The sequence below is a fragment of the Notamacropus eugenii genome, chromosome 3 (genome assembly GCF_028372415.1).
Source record: "Notamacropus eugenii isolate mMacEug1 chromosome 3, mMacEug1.pri_v2, whole genome shotgun sequence".
NCBI classification, from domain to species: Eukaryota; Metazoa; Chordata; class Mammalia; order Diprotodontia; family Macropodidae; genus Notamacropus; species Notamacropus eugenii.
In genome coordinates, this window is record NC_092874.1 from 477,401,980 (window position 1) to 477,417,259 (window position 15,280).

Consider the following 15,280-nt stretch of genomic DNA (forward strand, 5'->3'; position numbering starts at 1 on the left):
GGATAATTACAGGCTGAAGAGTAATTCAAATAGTGGGTGAGGATGAGAGAATCACTCTGAATCATCTAATCACTGGGCAAAGGGATGAAAGAAAAAAAACAGGAAATCAAGCTTGAGCAAAAGAGAATAAAACCCAACCCTGATTAACAGGCATGAAAGAGCAGGGATGTTTGGGTGTTGTTTTTTGAAAGGACCTAACAAAATGACTTTATTTTTTTTTTTCACCCTGATCATAGACTTCACAGATGAACATTCTCTGTTACTGAAGTGCTCTGGATTGTTCCCATGTGGTTGCTGATTCTTTGGAATATTTCACATGCATAGGTAGACATTTTAATAACCAACCAGAGGGACCCAATTTTGCTCAAATATGTTGTCAGTCATGGAAACAGGCATTTTTCTCAGAGCTCTTGGAGTCCATCACATAAAGTCCTCTGTCTGTACAAATATGTGGGTGTTTGAGAAGAATGTTGTAAAAAGAAAATCTGCTTCAGAATCAAAAGTGCTGGGTTCAAATCCAGATTCAGTGAATTAAATAAAGCATTTTTTGAGCAATTACTATGTATAAAGAACTATGTCAAGTTCTGGGGATACAAACAAAAAAGTCACACAGCACAGATTTCAAAGAATTCGCATTCTAATGGTGGAGAGCACCCGAAAGGAAGATTTCAGTTGCACGTCAGATGGAGACCCAATTGTCTTATGGCACAGCAGCAAGGCCGACAGCAATGCCTCTTAATGTTATTTTCTCTGACAAAATTCTATCCGTTTCTGATGTCGAACCATTTGACCTGGCCCAAGACTGAGCTAATGAATCACTGTGTGTCCCTGAGTCAGTCCCTTTGTTATCAGCTTCCGATTTCTGATCAGTAAAACAAAGGAGGTGGACTGGGTGACTTCAGGAGTCCCTAGTTCTATAATCTATAATGCCAGATGGAAGTGTTTTAAGGATGGATGCAGCAAACTCAAGTAAATGACCAACCAACCCAATCCGACATTTGAGCTGAGTATCCTCCACAGTGGGTGGAAGGAGGAAAAGAACGCTACTGCTGCTTCTAACATAATTTTAACCTCAGTCTTTGGGCGTACCCAGAACCACACCAAGATGGGTTTTTAAAGCTTTTGGCAGTTGTTCCCATTTAAGGAGCATAGTTTTATGGTAGGAAAAATGAAGATTTTTTTTTTTTCTTCCTCTACCCCAAGTCAAATAAGCATCTAAACAGACCTTTCAGAGGTCCCCTAATAACATTCTAAGTGACCACAGGTCTGGTAACTGTTTCCAATGGGTCTGTACAGCTTACAATGTGAACAAAGTACAATTCCAACCATATAGCTGCTTCCAAACACAATTCTGACTTACTTGGGTGATTTCCCCCCCTTAAAGAGCTTAAGAAAAGCAAGACCCATCTACCAATGTATCAGAGGGATTGGGTACATTAGCTTTCCCAACATCAACATCTGTTCTCAGAATTCCAGAGGCAGTATTTTAGAAAATGGGCTTCATGAAACTCTGGCTGACTCCATCCTGGGGCCATTTTGGATCCAAGAAATGAGTTTTATTTTATTCTCCTAAAGACACGCAGTGTCTATCACCAGGCAAAACTCTTTGGACCTAGCTCACAGATTTATATGGAAAAGGGAGCGGGGGCTTCTGTAATTGGCATTCTAAATCTATTAAACCCACCCCCTGATCACTCTACCCCCCAGTCAAAGAGCATCTATTAGATGTAAAGGTCCCAAAACAACAAAGGTCCTGCGTAAGGTTTACAAGCTGCTCTCTCTTTCCTATTTTGAGGTTTCTATCATAACCCTAACTCTAACTTTTAATTTATTTAATTAGGGACTCCATCACTTCGATCTCCAGTATGCAGGCTCCCACATAAGCTGCAAAGAGATTGTGGGAGCCATGAAGATTCTTACAATAAAAACCCATTACTATTTTCATGAAAAAGACTCCTCCTCTAAATTAAAAAAAAATAACTAATAGTTGATTGTGAGGCACAAATGTAAGAAATTATTGGTTCTAAGAGGGAAGCCGAAAAACCTTGAGACCCTAACCCACAACTTGGACTACAGGCAATGTGGTATAGCAGAAAGCATGCAAGGTGTAAAGTCAATTCCCAACTTCCCTATGTGAAATGAACAAGTCTTTACACATCACTGGACTTCCATCTACTCCCTTGTAAAATTAAAGGGTTGAATGAGATGACCTGAGGTTCCACCAGCTCTAAGCCTGTCAGGCAATGGAGGAAGGAAGGGTCTTGCTAGAGGGGCTTGAGGTTGGTTATTGTTTATGAGCAAGGAGAGGCTGATCCACCAAGAAAAAGTAGAGGAGAGAGCCTTGGAGAGAGGACAGGATGGCAGTCATTGGGGGCTTCCTTAGAGGACAAGAAGAGAGGAAGGAGTGGGGAGCAGGTTTTTATCCCCACAACCACCCAGAAACTGACCCTGCTTTTCCTTCTTTTAGACCCAGGATCCATCACTCCCTTAGAATTCTCCATTCTTGATGGCCCCAGTTTTGTTAAGCTTCTAGGCTAGGCTACTTAAAGTATGGCCAGTGGTCACTATGGAAAGTTCTCCACAAAACAAAAGAATGTCAATTAAACTTTTCTTTTGTGATCCAAAAGGGAGATGATGCTTCTTGGAATCATCCACCTGTTTCTCTAAGACTCTAAACTTCCACTTCCTAAAGCCCTACAGGAAAATACTGCAATGGGAAGGATGGAAGCCACTAGGCTTCCTCTAGGAATGAGTTCTAGGTTGTTTCTTATCTTTCTGTTGTGGCCAAATACATTCTTTCCAATACTGTATTCATGACACATGTTGGGATCATGGGTTTACAGCTGGAAAGGATGCCCAAAGTCATGGTGTCCAACCCTCTCAACGTACAGATGAGGAAAATGAAACCCAAGAAGATTAAGTCAATTGCTCAAGCTCACACAGGAAATAAGTAACAGAAACCAAATTAGAACCCAGGTCCTATGACTCCTAAACGAGGATGTTTTTACCTTTGTGCTGTTTGACTACAGAGTGTTAGGGTAGGCAGAAAATTGGCAACAGAATTAAAGTCAGTCCAAAGTTAGCTAGCATTTATTACACACTTATTATGTGCTTCTTGGAGGACCTGGGTTCTAATTCCTTCTCTTCCACTTATTCCTTGTATAACAAATCATTTCACCATTCTCTGCCTCAGTTTCCTCATCTATCGTGACCTTTGACCTCCCTTCCAGCTCTTCATCTGTGATTTTAAGTAACCCGCCACATTTTCCATTTCTGTTGCTCTGCCTCTTGCTTGGGTGTATTCAAGGTCCTGGCACTCCTGACATCTTCTATCAATATTCAGAACAAAAGACAGTTTTGTGCCTCTACCCTACAAAAATGAGCAAATAATAAAAATTCCCATTTCTTTCATATTTTAAGATTCTCAATGTGTTTTCCTTCTAACACTGATGGGGTAGGTAAAGCATTATTATCTCTGACTTACAGATGAGAACGTTGAGGCTCAGAGAAGGAAAGTGCCTAGATAGAGGTCACAACTAGAAAGGGTCCAGGCCAGGAATGTGAGCCAAGGTATGTCTTTTTCCAAGTCCAGCTCACCTTCTAGTGTAGCATGCAGCAAAATACTCATTTTCTAGATGATAAACCACATTTGGTTACTTCCTGGGTTGCTTACACCAGCTCCCTATCGAAATTTGAATGTTCGAAATATTTCTGGAAGTCTAACATTTTCTTTTCTGTGGCTGTGTTGGAACCAGCTTGAACAGGCTAGAGAGCTGATGGTTTAGATTTTCTTTTTGTTGATCGATGTTTTGTGGACTGACTCTAAATAAGATGTTAATAATGGAGGTTGAACTTAAAACCATGTCGTTTGGATTTTTTCTACTGAAGAGCTGGTTATTAAACATTTACCAGCACACCTCTGTTCATGGCTCTTACCTGAGCAGAGTGGTTGTTTTATGTTTATATTTCTTACAAAACCCCAAACAGAAGGGCAAGGCCTAGCCACTCACCCTGACAGCTTCAGACTTCTTATGGAACATCTCCTCCATGTTCTTCGCCAGCTTTTTCACCAACTGGAGACCATCAATTTCTTCTATTACAACATCCTTCTCATACTCTTTGTATTTCTGCAAGGAAGACAAGGAGTGTTAAAGGCAGGAGGCTCTAAGAACCTGGGTGGGATCACTTGCAAATGCTTTAACTTAACAAGGACCCTATCCATTTTTATGAAACTCGCTTTGAAACAAGATTTGTTTTTCCTTCTTGCATTCACTAGTCTAGGGGAATTTGAGGTGTGGAAACTTTATCCATCAATAAAAACCTGATATTATAAAAAGAGCAACGAGCCCGGACACAGCTGGCCTGGTTGAGAAATGTTCCCCTGACACTGAAGAGGAGGTCACTTAGTGACCTTGGGAAAACCACTTAATCTCCCCAGTCTTAGTTTCCTAATCCGTAAAATGAAAGGGTTAGACTAAGTAGCCTCTGCCATCTCTTCCAGCTCTAAATGCAGGATGCTATGATGATGCTAGATCAGCAATTCATCTGTAAGGTAGGATCTTACAGACTTGCCTAGAACATCAAGGGGTTACCTCCCTTACCTAGTCAGTATGTATCAAAGACAGAACTTGCCCCCAATCTTGCTACTTCAAGACCCATCCTCTGTCTAGTATGCCACAGTGGCCCCTTGGCTATTTTTTAAACAGTCAGATATATCCCTTACTACAAACAGGTTAAGCAGTGACATGAAAACTGTTCTGTCACTCTTTGGGCACCTACACTGGTATGGGCCCCCATTTGTGTTTTAAATGCAGAGCAGGAAAAGACCCTAAAGATATTTAGCCCTGTTCTGTCCCCTTTCTTTGGTCTAGGAATTAGCATTCTCCTCTTCCAAACTGAACATTCTGAGTTGTTTGACAAGAGACCTCACTTGTTGTCCTTGTACCCAACAACTCTAGGATCATTGTCCTAATGTGGGGTAAGAAACCAAAATGAAGAAACAGTTGGAAGCTTCAAATGGAGCATTGGAATTTACCCATGAAAAATTTGCCCACTTTTCTTTAACAGTTTGAGGGTCAAGATTAATAAAAGGTCACCAATGCCAGTGAATAATGAAGAAAAGCTACCCTCTAATCCTTTCCTAACAGTGAGAGAGTGGAATGAAGAACCTCTTTTAAATTTATTTATTTATTTTTCTTTTGAACCTGCAATTTGTTTGGTATGGGGGAATTCCCTGTGTGGACGCTCCCTCTACCAATGCACAGTAGCAAGTCCAAAGCATAGGCATTTATTAAGTGCTGACTATGTCTTGGTACTGTGCTAAGTATTGGGGAATCACAAAAGAGAAAGAAAAAGGTGTCACTACCTAAAAGTGACAAAGTGAATTGTTTTACAATTTTGCTGGCGGTACTTGGAAATGAAGTGACTTACTCAAAATCACACAGCCAATATGTACCAAAGGCAAGATTTGACTGACTTCAAGATTGGCTCATGCTGCCTCTTATACTCATTCTATCTTGTAGGCTTTGCCTTATCTCTTTTTAGCATGCATAGATATATCCTTTTGCACCTGGTTGGACCATTTTTCTATTCTAATCCCTATAACAAATCAATTTCAATCTAATTCAGTTTCATTTGTGAGATAACTCCCTTGTTCCAGCAAACAAAGACATGACAAAAAACCTGCTCCTGCCCTCGAAGAGCTTACATGGAATTGGGTGGGAACTGGATGGGCTGCAGAGCTGCATGAGAATGCAGTTCCATTAGAGCACTATAGCATTTTAATTAATATTATCTCTACTTTCCTGGAAAATCCTTAATGACTAACTAGATCTTCATCAAAGGATTTCTACATAAAATACATAGCAACAAACCAAAACACAGAAAACATCATATATTTTAGGACCTAGATTCATTGAGCTTATCTTAACAGAAAAAAATAGAATGATATTTTATGTTAATAAAAATATTTCACCAGGATTATGTATTTCCCTGGGAGAATGACTTCTCAGCTACACAAATGATCCATGTATGATATGGTTTACTCCAAAATTATGTAAATAGAAATTCCAATGCTGAGTTTATGAAGACAGAGAAGTTATTGGCATGAGTCCGTCCTTCTTGAGCTCTTTTGAACTGATCAGCCTATGTGTGAAAAGTATTCCCCAATCACAACTGAGTTATGGGTGTTCTCTGGTGTCTCTGGACCTGAAACATAAGCTGAGGTTGGCGTCCAGAGACATCCTCCAAGTTCAAATGTTAGAGAAGCTCTTTGGAACTTTGGGTCGTTTGCTGAAGGTAGAATGGTTAATGGATGAAGGCAGTGCCTGGGTGCCTAAAACTGAATTGCAACAGCAAGGAAACCTATTTTTTTCTTTTGTTGAGAAGCGAATCAATAACGAAGACAGTAATGAGACCAATTTAATATTTTTAGCGGTGGTGGAATGAATCTCCGTCTTTTACCAGTTCAGTAACCCAAAATGGTCCACAGGATGGAGATAAGCATGAATCAAATGAGCTGCACGAGAAAGGAAAGAACTCTATTTTCCACAAGCATCTATTATGCCTCACTCTTGCATTTCTCCTCTAAAAGGCTGTCAATTAATTTAACTCTAATTATACAAGACTTCAATTTAACATCTCTGCATTTTTTTTCTCTGTCTTTTTTTTTCAAAATTACTTTCATGTGACTAGAAGTAGCTGAGTTTAGTTTCTTGTTCTCCCTAGAACAGCTTGTACCTGGCAAGTTAGCTAATCCCAATGAGTGGCCTTTGCCGAACCAAAGAAACTAAATCTGAGTGGAAAATAAAGGGATGTGAGAATTTCCTCCGCTACTCATTGCTTTCCAGGATTTCTCAAAGCAAGGCTTCTCTCTCCATCGTCATCATCATCACCATCATCACACACCATACGTGTGCATGCACACACACACACACACACACACACACACACACACACACACACCAGTGTCTCTATCAGTGCAGTTTTCAAATGTAGCCAATGGGTATACTTATTTCTGCCTTTGCTGACCTGGGCGATTGTTCCACAATGAAAAATTTTAAAAATCACAAAGATCCCCCATATTATCCGAATCCTGGAGTCAGAATAATGGAGGATGCTAGATGAATCCCAGGAACTATTTAATTCCAGGAATTTGGCCTCAAGGAAATTTGAAGAGCACAGTCGGCCAGCCAAGGATATTGGCAAATCAATAATGAGTTCTAAAAAAATGAATATTCCAGAATATTTCTGGCAGGGTTTGTGGGCCCACTACATTCCATTCTGTGTTCTATTATTCTGATTTATCCTGCCTCAGGTTACCTATTGGGAGAGATTCAGATAAGCAAAAGAAGGACTATTTTCTCCCAAAAAGAAAGAAAAAAAATATTTTCTTAAACTAGCTATTCCCCTGTTCAATAAATTCCAGTGGTTCCATCTTACCTACATGAAATACAAACTCATCTGTTTGACAGTGAAAGCCCTCACAACATGATCCCATTCTAGCTTTCTAGTCTGATTAAGCAGTGCTCTCCCTCCAACCCAATACAATCTGGTCAGACTGCTCTTTTGCTGGCTCTCACACACAATATTGCATCTTCCATCTCCGTCTCATGTCCCCCTCCATCCTCTCCTCTACTTTGGAGAATCCCGTTTCCTTTAAAGCTTACCTCAAGTACTGTGTGCGACAGAAGGGGTGCTCCTCCTAATTCCTCCGAAAGCTTTGGCCTCCTCCACCTCCAACCCCACCCCTGATGACCTTGTATTTAGTTTGCTTCCATATGTGAACATGCCATCTCCTCTGATAGAATATAAGTCCTTGTTTAATTTTTGACTCTGCATCCCTAGCACCTAGCGTGGTACCTGGTATACTACAGACATTGGGAGACACTTGTTAGCTGATAAATTCACTGAGAAAGGAAGCGAGGTACACTCAAAAAATGCTGATCCTAGAGCTTGAGGACCTGGGTTTGAAACTCATCTCTGATACTTCCTACCTGCATGATCTCAGGTAAGTCACTATCTCTTCTAGCCTCAGTTTCCTCATCTACAAAATGAGGCTGGAGTAGATGATCTCTGAGGTCCCTCCCATCTCCTAGTTCTATAAGCCAAGAGTGATAAAAATATGAATGGAAGCTTATGGGGGGAGGAGTGGCTCCCTAATCTCATCTCTGTGGGGAATTCTCTCCTGCATGAAAAAGTCACTAACTTGCATCGTAAGAGACATCTCTCCTGGGCATATATCCCAAGGACATCAAAATCAGAGGGGAGGACATATGCCAAAGGATACATGGCAGAACTCCCCATGATAGCAAATTGCTAGAGTGGAAGTGGGTGTCTATGGTTTGCACTATTGCTGAACAAGTCATGGAACTTGAGAGAAATGACATGATTATGCCAAAAGAAGGAAGACGTATGAAGAATTCAGAGAAACTTCAGATGTTCTGCATGAGCTGATGAAGGAGAAAGTAAACAGAACCAAGGAAACAACTTGTACAAAAATCTCAAGATTGTAAAGGTCCACAGTAGCCTTGTAGGACATAGGACCTCTGATCAATGCAGTGACCAGTAGTGACCAGAGATGAATGACCAAGGAGCATGTCTCCGTACAATTAGTAAACACACTCGGGGCAATGGGTATGGAATGAGGTAGATACAGTCAGACATGATTCATGGTGTCCATTTGCTTAATATGACTATACTTATTTTTTACAAAGGAAGGTCTTATGTTGGGGGGATGACAGAAATGTGACTGAGAAATAACAGCTCAGTAAAGTTTTAGTTGATAAAATATTTGAGGGTTTATTTTCTTTTTAATAAAGTTCCTTCCACCAATGTAACTTGATCATTTCTGGTCTTAGAGTGCTGTCTGGGTCAATGAGAAGTAACATGACTTGCCCAAGGTGTCAAAGCATGCATAGAACAGGACTTAAAGCAAGGTTTTTCTGATTTCAAGGCCAGCTTTCAACTACTAGGTCACACTGCATCTGTTAAAAGAGTAGGAGATGGAGAATGGGCAACATCTAACAGTAATTTGGGAGTCAGAAGATCTGGGTTCGAATCTCAGCTTGAGTTCAATTCTACAAACCTTTAAGGGTGCAGCTAGGTGGTGCAGTGGATAGAGCACCAGTGCAGGAGACAGGAGGACCTGAGTTCAAATCTCACCTCAGACACTTGACACTCACTAGTTGTGTGACCTTGGGCAAGTCACTTAACCCCAATTGCCTCATCCTGGGTCATCTCCAGTCATCCTGATGAATATCTGGTCACTGAATTCAGATGGCTCTGGAGGAGAAGTGAAGCTGGTCACCTGCACAGCCCTCCCTCACTCAAAACAAAGTCAAGTGCAAGTCCTGTCATCATTTCTGTGATGGCATGGTCTTCTTCAGCAACAAAGGACAAGCACACACACTGCCTCTATTAGATACCTTATTTCTTAGACTCTTCCCAAGAGCTTTTTGACTTTCTCATTACACCATTTATTCAGCTACCTTAGCCCTGCCACTTTTGTCCCCCAGCCCATTTCAGGTGAAGTTCCCTACTCATGGTGGTGGATGGAAGACTTCTTTGGGGCCTAGCTGGCTATCCCAGATATTGTGGGGAGCCCACAAGGTTGCTTTATCCAAAATTGCAACTTTGTTGGAAAATCCATGTTTTCTGTCAATTTAGTAATTTCATACCAATGTTCCCCCAAACAGCAACCATTCTGTAGAATATCACCAATGCCTAAGTCCTGAAAACTAAGTAAACGGTCCGATGAGTCTTAAATACTGAGTAAGTCAACTAAAGGTTTTGAATCCATGGAGTTTCACAACCTCAGAAAAGAACCTTGGTTTCTTGATAGCCAATCAATCAACATGCATTGTTTAAGTGCCTACTGTATGTTATGCAATGGGCTAAGCTTTGAGAACACAAAAACAAAAATGAAACAGGCCCTGCCCTCAAGAAACTCGTATTCTGTTTTCTTCATGGATAATCCCAGAGACTCCAGTTCCTACGAGTGTTTTAGAATTCAATATTCTGGGAGCAGGATTTGGGGTGTCAGTCTCACCATGCAGACAAACTAAAGAAGGTAAGTATACACCCTTTCCAGAGTTTGCAGAGATTCAAGACAATACAATGGAATCCAATTCAACAAGCATTTATCATGACACGTTTCTGCTTGTACCCAGCCCTGGGAAAACAGGGAAAAACACAAAACAGCCCTCAAACTCAAAAAACTGTCGTTCCACAAAATTCTGATTTCTCTTGGGATTCTCTTTGTTCCGGCCTCTACGTCTTAGACTATCTGCCTTCCATAAAGACGCAGTTCAAAGGTCACCTTCACAGGAAGTTTGTCCTGGTCCCCCAACTACTGGGGCCTTTCCCTCTGAGATTATGTTTTATTGATTCTCTACATTCTTTTGCCCAGTTCTGTGCTATTCTCCTCCCATCCCGCCTCGCCTCACTCCTCTGCTGCCAAAGGCTTTCTCACAGTACAACGAGGTTAATAACAACACTTTCCTTCCAGGGTTGTATGAGGAACAAATGAGATCATGTTTCTAAAGTGATTAACCCAATACCTGGCACATAGTAGGCACTTCATGATTTCTTATTTCTTTCCTTATTTCCTTCCTACAATGTTTCTCCTTGATGGTAGAGGTTTGGTTTGGGTTTTTTTTTTTAATGTATATCTGTACATATATATACATATATTCCCTCTCTCTCCCCTCTCCCATTCCCTCCCTCTCTCTCTCTGTCTCTCTCCCTCCTCTTTCTGTGTCTCTGTCTCTGTCTCTATGTGTATCTCTCTCTGTCTCTCTTCCTCTCACCCTGAAAAGGTATGAAATAAACATATTTATCTAAAAAATTTAATTCTCTTTCCCAAAATCTATCACCTTAGCAAGACTTATTTCAACATAGGAAGCTAAGCAGAAGAATCCCAGAGTCAGAGTTTGCATAATGAATATTTGCAAACACCTTCTTCATACAAAACTGCCATCAACACCAGCCTTGTCTTTGAAAAAATGGTAAAATTCTCAAACCAGAGAAATTATGTTAATTAGAAAAAGACTTCTGCCATTCCACAGCACGGCTTCATAGGAGTCTATGATCTAATAAGGCAAGGGATCCTCTGACTTCTGCATGAGCAAGATCCCTTTGGCTTCCCTGTCCTTGCCAAAGGAGATCATATTTATAAAGCAGTTGAAGGCACAGTGCATGTCACATAGTAGGTGCTTCATAAATGCGTGCTCTCTCCCCCTTCCCCTTATTGCCAAAGAAAGTCACTAAAATCTAGCCTTGAATCAAGGCACTGTATTATAAGTTAAATTATATCATATTGCACTTCATTATACTATACAATATTATGCTATATATTAGAGTATATAATATATTACCTATGCATATAATATGTGTGTGGATGGAGGAGAGTGAAGCCACCCTGGAAGACAAGCACAGTATTAAGGGCGTCTACTCAGTGATTGAGTTAGGAAAAGAACTGAATTTTGTCCTATTAAGTCAATTCAACCAACATTTATTAAGTGCCTACTAAGTTCCAGTGGAAACACTTAGGTACTGAGATGCTGTCCAAAGGGAAAATGAATCCAGCTTCCTAATGCCCTGCTCGCCCCATCCCTTCCCACCACTTGACAGCCCCAGGCTACCTGTCCTATTACCAGTTTTGTGGCAAATTATGCCTTTTCATTTTGCACTGTTTCAGAAATTCAACAGTCTCTGCCCTGAAGGAATTTACTTTCTATGGAGGAGAGACAATGTGTGTATACATGACTAGATTCAAAGTATATTCAAAGAAAATTCAAAAGGGGAGGAGGCAGGAAAGGCCTCAGGAAGGAGATTTCATCTGAGCTGAGCTAGGAATGCCAGGACCCCGGCAGAGAAGAGTAAGCATCCAAAGCGTGGGGGACAGCCAGGGCAAAGACAGAGGGGGAGATGAACTGCCCTAGTCTTGGCATGCCAGCAACCTATTTTATTTCTGTGAAGAGAAGTGTACCAGATTAGCTGGAAGAAGGCAATGACCAATTGTGCTAGTGAGGCAGGGTCCTGGAGAAGAGGCCAGTCAGAGAGTAACGTTTCCTTCCCTAAGGGGATTTCTTGATGTCCAGAGTCAGACTGGGGAATATCCCCTGCATCCAATATGAGAACATACTTGAAAACCCCATTTCAGTCCTTCTGTGGCATCACTGGCATTTGCTAAGCAATCCAGGGATGAGTCCAGCCCATTTATCATTTCCCGAAAGGAGACCCAAAAATACATTACTTCTGTAGTATCACTTTTACCAGATCATTTCCCACAAACCCCAGGAAAAGAAAACCACTACTTCACTGTCAGAACATTTAATGTCTTTCATATATTTGAATCTATCTTTCTCCCACCCCCTTCCATGATACAAGAATATCTAGAAAGGACCTGCCTGGAAGAGCCCACAGGGAACTGCAGAATCTGGACCAATAAAAATAATTGGGAGCAAAGGTACTGCGTGTAATGGGCAATCTGGGTGGCTGGACCATGGAGAGGGAGACGGGCCTAATTCAAGAGAACCAGGACACAGAAATGAGTCATTAGTGACCCAGCTGGGACACTGTAGAAGCAGGCTGCTGACACATTGCCTCCCAAAATCTGTCTGTAATTTCTTTTCATAGAAAATACAACAATGGCTTTTGCATAATTTTATTAATTGAACTTGTCACAGAGGAATGCACCTTGACTGTGTCATTGGAGGCCCTCAGTTTCACTCCTAGGTCTTCCATTTAGTGCCTGTGTGATACCAGACACATTTATGTCACCTTTCTGGAGCTCAGTTTTCTCATCTTTGAAAAGAGGAGGTGGGATTAAAGGGTTTCTGAAGTCTTTCCCAATGCTTATCCCAGGACTCTATGCTCTTCATTAAGAAACTAAATCAGATATGAAAAAAATAAAAACAAGCAAAGAACCCCAGCTGGATAGAGACATGTCTGTGCCCCAAAAGGTTCGGGGATTTGGAGAGCCTCTTATACAGGGGTGAGGATGGGGGGGCTGGAGAACATTCTTGCTGCTGAGAAATAATGAAGTATTTAATATCTTTCCATCATAAAGAGCAATAAGGGAGCACAAACCAGGGACCAACAAAACAGATGAACCATTCCTAAATTCAGAGACGCTGCGCTTCTGATAAATAGGCACATTCCTCAACACCAAGAAGAAACCCTAAATGACGTTGCAAAACATAGCAGAGACACACGTGAGAGTCGTCCTCTGCTGAATGCTGATGGTCTCCTTGGAACCAGGTTAGGTGGGAGGGTTTTGTGGGAGTCAAGCGTAGGCTTCAGGTAAAGACCTGAACTAAATGAGCCCTGAGGGCCCCTTGACTCCCAAATAGAGGCTTTGTATTTTCAGGTGTTTTCAACATCAAGTACTTAGCAGCTATAAATGATACCAAGGAACCACATTAAAGACAATGACCAATCTTGATTCCAGGGGCCAGAAAATGAAACTCATTTCCCTTTTAGCTGAGCACTGGGGGCTGTGTGTGTGTGGCATGTTACAGGTACAGATAAACATGGTCGTTGTGTTCTTCAATCTGATTTCACTGTTTTTCTTTGTTGTAATTGAGGGGTACAGTGGGGGTGCAGGCTGATTATTGGGAAATAACAATGACGTTTTTTTTAAAGTGTCAATTAAAAGGGAAAGGACTAGATCTGAGATCTCTTCAGTGAAAGGACCCCTAGATGAGGAATCTTCCTCTACCAAAGCAAGGCTTAGAGTTTCCTAGAATATTGAAAAATGTAGAGACTTGCCCAGAGTCAGAGGTGAGACATGAGCTCAGGTCCTCTTGGCTTCAAGGTCAGTACTCTATCTGCTCTACTATTGATTTTAGTAAGTGCAGTTGTGTGAGTCCCCTGCTAGCCACTAGGGGTATAGAGCTAAAAACAGAACAGTCTGTTTTTACCCTCCCTGGGTGCTTCCTAAGGAAGACTGGTGGAAGGAGAGTTAGACAGTTCTATATATTCACATAAACATATTCTGTGTACATAAATGTGTGTATATGTACGTAGGCATGCATATTGCATGTATATGTATACACATGTACATACACCCATACGCAACTCAGTACTGTAGAAAAGAAGGAAGCATGGACAGAAGGCTATTGTGTGAATACTATAAGACTAAAAATTTGTTCCCAAAGAAAACAGCTTGGATTCTTAGAAATTTCATAAGTTCAAAGTCCTTCCAAAGGAAAGGAAGTGACTGGATTTGTCTTCTCTCCAACGATGTCTTTATCTTGGGGTGATCTCATTTCTTCTTAAGTCTTCTCTGTTAAATTACATCAAATTACACAATTGTCATTTCCAGATGTTGCTGCTATTGGTCAGTCATGTCTGACTCTTCATGAGCCTATTTGGGCTTTTCTTGGCCAAGATACTGGAGTAGTTTGCCATTTCTTTCTCCAGCTCATATTACAGATGAGAAAACTGAGAAAAACAAGGTTAAGTGACTTGCCCAGTGTCACACTTAGTAAGTGTCTGAGGCTAGATTTGAACTTAGGTCTTCCTCACTCCAGTTCAGTATTCTATCCACAAAGCTTCAAAGTAACTATGGTTTCAAGATAATTCGAAGAGACAACAACTAAGCAAAGTTAATTCTTTTTTTTAAATTAATTTAACTTTTAACATTCATTTTCACAAAATTTTGGGTTCCAAATTTTCTCCCCATTTCTCCCCTCCCCCCACCCCAACACACCAAGCATTCTAATTGCCCCTATCACCAATCTGCCCTCTCTTCTGTCATCCTTCCCTTCCCTTGCCCCCATCTTCTCTTTTGTCCTGTAGGGCCAGATAACTTTCTATACCCCTTTACCTGTATTTCTTATTTCCTAGTAGCAAGAACAGTACTTGACAGTTGTTCCTAAAACTTTGAGTTCCAACTTCTCTTCATCCCTCCCTTCCCACCCATTCCCTTTGGAAGACAAGCAATTCAATATAGGCCATATCTGTGTAGTTTTGCAAATGACTTCCATAATAGTCATGTTGTGTAAGACTAACTATATTTCCCTCCATCCTATCCTGCTCCCCCATTGCTTCTATTCTCTCTTTTGATTCTGTCCCTCCCCAAGAGTGTTGACTTCAAATTGCTCCCTCCTCCCATTGCCCTCCCTTCCATCCTCCCCCCCACCCTGCTTATCCCCTTCTCCCCCACTTTCCTGTATTGTAAGATAGGTTTTCATACCAAAATGAGTGTGCATTTTATTCCTTCCTTTAGTGGAATGTGATGAGAGTAAACTTCATGTTTTTCTCTCACCTCCCT

The 15,280-nt window shown here is 41.1% G+C and overlaps 1 protein-coding gene across 2 annotated transcripts in view; it reads right to left on the reverse strand.

Moving 5' to 3' along the window:
* The window catches only part of CACNA2D3 (calcium voltage-gated channel auxiliary subunit alpha2delta 3), a 1,103,218-nt gene that overhangs the window by 885,743 nt on the left and 202,195 nt on the right, over nt 1–15,280 (reverse strand). For both annotated transcript variants that reach the window (XM_072599035.1, XM_072599036.1), the window contains exon 3: nt 4,011–4,127. In XM_072599035.1, coding sequence (XP_072455136.1) covers nt 4,011–4,127 — 117 coding nt within the window. The remainder of the gene's footprint in view (nt 1–4,010; nt 4,128–15,280) is intronic.